The sequence below is a fragment of the Corvus brachyrhynchos genome, unplaced genomic scaffold (assembly GCF_000691975.1).
Source record: "Corvus brachyrhynchos isolate BGI_N302 unplaced genomic scaffold, ASM69197v1 scaffold369, whole genome shotgun sequence".
NCBI classification, from domain to species: Eukaryota; Metazoa; Chordata; class Aves; order Passeriformes; family Corvidae; genus Corvus; species Corvus brachyrhynchos.
In genome coordinates, this window is record NW_008246055.1 from 1,270,519 (window position 1) to 1,275,143 (window position 4,625).

General features: G+C 45.4%; 1 protein-coding gene across 31 annotated transcripts in view; it reads left to right on the forward strand.

The window, feature by feature from the left end:
- The window catches only part of MAPK8IP3 (mitogen-activated protein kinase 8 interacting protein 3), a 51,508-nt gene that overhangs the window by 4,670 nt on the left and 42,213 nt on the right, over nucleotides 1-4,625 (forward strand). For 15 of the 31 annotated variants that reach the window (XM_017745692.1, XM_017745704.1, XM_017745693.1 and 12 more), the window contains one exon: nucleotides 2,870-3,014. In XM_017745692.1, coding sequence (XP_017601181.1) covers nucleotides 2,870-3,014 — 145 coding nt within the window. The remainder of the gene's footprint in view (nucleotides 1-2,869; nucleotides 3,015-4,625) is intronic. The other 16 variants (XM_017745711.1, XM_017745714.1, XM_017745715.1 and 13 more) reach the window with 3 other exon arrangements.

A 4,625-nucleotide genomic window follows, 5' to 3' on the forward strand; every position in this document is an offset into this window, starting at 1 on the left:
GCTTGAAGGTGTTTCCAAAGAAACTCAGCAAGGAAATTTCCTGACAGTCTGTGCTAAAATTCTTTCCTGAAGATTCTACAGCTTCTGATGGTACAGAGACCCTGTATCTCTGTCTCTTTAACGGAGACTGAAATTCACACATTTCCTCTCCATTTGGTGTCTCCTGTATTTTCTTGTGTGTTAAGTGTGTATATGAACAAAGAAGAAAAAGGGAAAGTATGATTTAATGCCTCTCTCAGCATATGTTTGGGGCAGCTTTTATGTCTCGGTGTTGTCAGTGAGTTACATCAGGGCATCCCAGCATAGTCACTAAGATATTTTGGCTGCACCACTGGTTTGACATGGACTGTTCTGCAGTTACAAGAAACTTTGTCCTGGTCCAAACACCTGTGAAGGCAAGACTCTCTTAAAACTACCATTCTGTGCTGGAGAAAAGGAAAGATACAAAACTAATGGTTAAAGCATCTCAAAAAATGCTCTAATTTTGTTTTCTCCCTAAAAAGAGAGATTTTTTTGAAGTAGACTCTTAGGGACCCTTGGGTTATTTCTTTAACTGTAAAATTAGGAATTTTCTGGTTTTGTGGCATAAAGTGGCTCTGATTTCTAGTTTTGAATCCCTTCATAATCTCTTACACATAACTGACTCTACTTTCTGTGGTGCTTGGATCAGTGCCAGGGTGAAGATTTCCTAGGAGGAAAATATTTGCCTAGTATATTATTTAGAAACTTGAAACCCAGCTGTTACAAACTTCCAGGGTCTTAGAATGATAGCAGTGGGATAGAGAGGTACCTACCAGCAGACAGGCAGAGGTAGTTGTCCTTTGGCATCATGACCTAGTAGGAGCAGGAGTAAGTGGCAGGCTACAGTCATAAATTGGGATTTAGACAAACAGCAGTGGAATGTTTTCTCTGAACCATCAGCGATTATTTAAGGCACAAGCAGCAAGATGCCTTTGGTAGTGGAAAGGAAAAGCTACAAGGAAACGGACAATTCCTATCACATAGGAGTCTGGGTTTGAATCTGTGGAGGAATAATAGAATCATTAAGGTTGGAGAAGACCTCCAAGATCATCAAGTCCAACCTTCAACTGAATACCCTCATGCCCACTAAATCACATCGCAAAGTGCCACATCCACACAGTTTTTGAATGCTTCCAAGGATTGTGACTCCACCACTGCCCTGGACAACATGTTTCCATGCTTAACCACTTTTTCAGTGAAGAAATTTTCTGCAGTATCCAACCTGAACCTACCCTGGTGCAACTTGAGGACATTTCCTCTTGTCCTATTGCTTGTTACCTGTGAGAAGGTTAATGATGTTGTGTCAGTGATCTGTGTTCTTCCAAAATCCAGTTACATGCCTCCTTTCTAAGAGGGTTTGTGTATGAAACTTCCATGTACGAGTCTAGTATCTTCAGGAGAGGATTTTAAAGCAGATTCCTAGGAAAAGTGCATCCCAAGCAGGCCACACTGTAAACACCTTTCTGCCCCATCTTGCCTATCCGAGACAGGCCACAGGAGGCCTTTTTGTCTACTGAAGATAGGCACTAATGCATCAGTGCAGCATGCTGTGGTGGCTGGGCAATGCTGGGACTGAGAAGGTTAGGCACTGTGGTTTTTCTCAGCAAACGTTGCCTTCTCTGCTGGGCACTCCACCTCTGTCCTTCCTAAAAGAGCTGGCTGGTGTACCATCCCCTGAGTTAGTGTGTTTGCTCTGTCCCAGGGACCCTGTAGCAGTTGTTTGCCATAGTCACAGGTGAGGTGGCTGCGCTTGTTTCCCAGCCCTTGGCATGACACCCAATGCTGATGATCATTACAGAAAGGCACATGGAGGTCTGCTGTTACTAACAGTGTGCTACACAAGGGCAGGTTTCATCACACCCCCACAATTAAGCAGAAACCCTGTGCAGGAGTAGGTGAAATACGAGTGAGTCGGAGTGTGGGTGCACATCACACAGAGAATCAATTTAGTTCAGCTCTGCAGGGAATGGAGTCAATTAGAGATATCCCGAACCAATTGCTGGGTTCGGCAAGCTGCTGCCACAGCCTTTCCACCTCCACTGCTTGCTCTAGATTTTCTCCCACGGAAGCTTGGTCTCAAAATCTGTGCCAGCTCTTATGTTCAGAATCGTACCTGCAGCTAGTGAGTCACCTGCAGTTGCCAGAAAGGAGAAGATGAATAGAACACACTTAGAGACACATTGCAGTATGCATGATGCATTCATTTATATCTTTGTTTAGTTTCTGAATTGCGAGTGCATTGTAATATGGGTATGGAGGGAGGATCAAAGAGTACAAATACTCCCGTGCTTAAAATTGGAAGTGATCCAATCCATCTGGTTCCTTTTGTTGAAGCTTGCCAGATTTCGGGTGGAATGTCATAAGTTTCATGTAGATGACACTTAAAAGCATTATTCCTCACCCTGTTATGACATCTCTAGAAGCTATGGGAGCTTTTATTTTTTTGCTGTGAGAGTTGTTTGCTGTGGCTTATTTTCCCCCAGAACCTTTGTTTCTCAGAAGAAGCACTGACTTAAGTTGGCTGGTGTTTGCCTGCACTTTTGTGTTCCCCTAAATTTCTCATGCTGATGGAGCGGTCAGTTGTACCTGTTATGGCCACTGACTCCCTCCCTCTTAGAGTCTCCCCAGGAGGAGGTATTACTCTAGCAGTAACACTGTGGGACTGAGCAGCCAACACCAAGGAAGTGTGGAAGTTGGGAGTTCAGACAGCTGCCACATGGGGGTAACGGTTGCAGTCCCATTTCTAGTGTCTCATATTTCACATACACTAGGTGTGCTGTTTGTTTTCTATCAGAACCTTGTACACGGCTAACACAGCTTTCCTCTCTCTCCCTGTTTGTCTCTTTAGCAGGAAGGAACGTCCCAACTCCCTGAATGTCTTCCCCCTCGCTGATGGCATGGTACGTGGGCAGATAGGGGCCAAGATCGTCCCAACACTGGACCACTGGCACCTGAGTGACCTCGGCCAGCTGCAGTCCAACTCCAGCTACAAGGTTTTCTAGACCATCACAGAGCAAGGGTTTCCCACTCTCTCGCTGTTGATAACATCTCACATTTTCATTAAGCTGGAGACAATCTGTGTCCGTAACCCTTTGCAGCCTCTCCCTATGTGTTTGCTCCCATAGTAGCTGTGCTGGAGGTGGGAGGATATTCTTCTGCAGATCTGGCATATGGTGCAGGAAGGATTTGACACAGCTCCTCATGCTGCTTGTCTCAGGGATAATCTCCTTTACTTGGCTGGCCCCAAGTTGAGAGGGATGTTCGTGGAGGCCGCTAGGGATTGAGGGAAGAGAAATCCTTCACTTCTTAATAGCTTTTTTGGGAGAGGACATGGTGGAACCTGTCCCTTCTCTCCACGTTGGTAAGAGCAATGGTTCTGCAACTCAAGTGGGGCCGGGCACTGGGTGGCACTTGCCCTTAAGTGTTTGTAATTTTTGACTGATCTCCTGACCTTCCTATCTTCACTAAAAAGAGCTCCTTCTTATCCTGTCTGGATGCCCAAGTCTTGCACTGCACTTAAAGGTATTACATTCCTCCTATGCCTAATCACTGCTCTAGACTTGCACTGTCTACCTTCAGTACATCTGTCACCGTTACTGCTCTGCCTTCTGTACCAGGTCTTCCAAAATCCTCACAGCATTGCAGCTGCACTGGAGCAGCTCCTGGTGCTGCCTGACATGTCTTGTGCTCTGCTCTGCCATTCGGGGGTCTCCACTCTGCTATTTGGAGACTGGTCTGAGCCCCAAGGCCCAAGTGGTGTGCTCTGAGCTGACAGCTCAGTGCAGCTGTTTACAGATTAGGCTGTGCATGGTGACCCACATTTCCCATGAGCTGTATGTGTAGACTTTGCAAAGTCTTTGTGCTCAGGATCCCACCAAATTCTTCTCTTAAAATGATTTTCCACAAATGCCTAGTGACAGGTCGGAGAGCCACTGGTTTCTCTGCTGAGCACAGCTCAGCGTGTCCACTGGTACCTCACAGAGCTTCTGCTCTACTTCAGAAGTGTCTGATTAAATTTGCCTTCTCTCTGCTTGGAATTTGTAGAACATCAGCTGTTTTATGTGTCACATACAAGGACTGGTCTCCATTTGAAAAGTTGTGAATCACTTTGAAAAGTTGTGAATCACTGATCCTTATAAAATACACTGAGGCAGTAAAGTCAAAGAGGAGATAAAGAAATTCCCAGCTTGTTGTACCCATTCTACCTGTCTCCAGATTCCATGAATGGGCTTTCACCTGAGGGACTCTACAGCAGTGGCCTTCTTGATGCACAGACAAATTCACAGTTTACTCAGAAAACAAAGCAGCAAGTTAATTTTTTTAACATTACCTCTGTAGAGCAGCCAGACCTAGCACAGCACAAACGTCAGCACTTTGTCAGCTCTCTGCCACTGTGGAATTTGGAAATCCAAAATATCTTTGCCTAGGATGGAGGGTTGGAATCCAGTCCTTACTGTAGTGTTAGAGTTTGGGAAATACAGCAACTTGCAGAATGCCATTCAGGTCCTACAGTCATTTCTGGAAAGCTCTGCCTGGAATTAGGGAATAGCAGTGCCACAGTACAATAACATAATGGATGGTGGAAATGAGGACAGAGCAGGAAT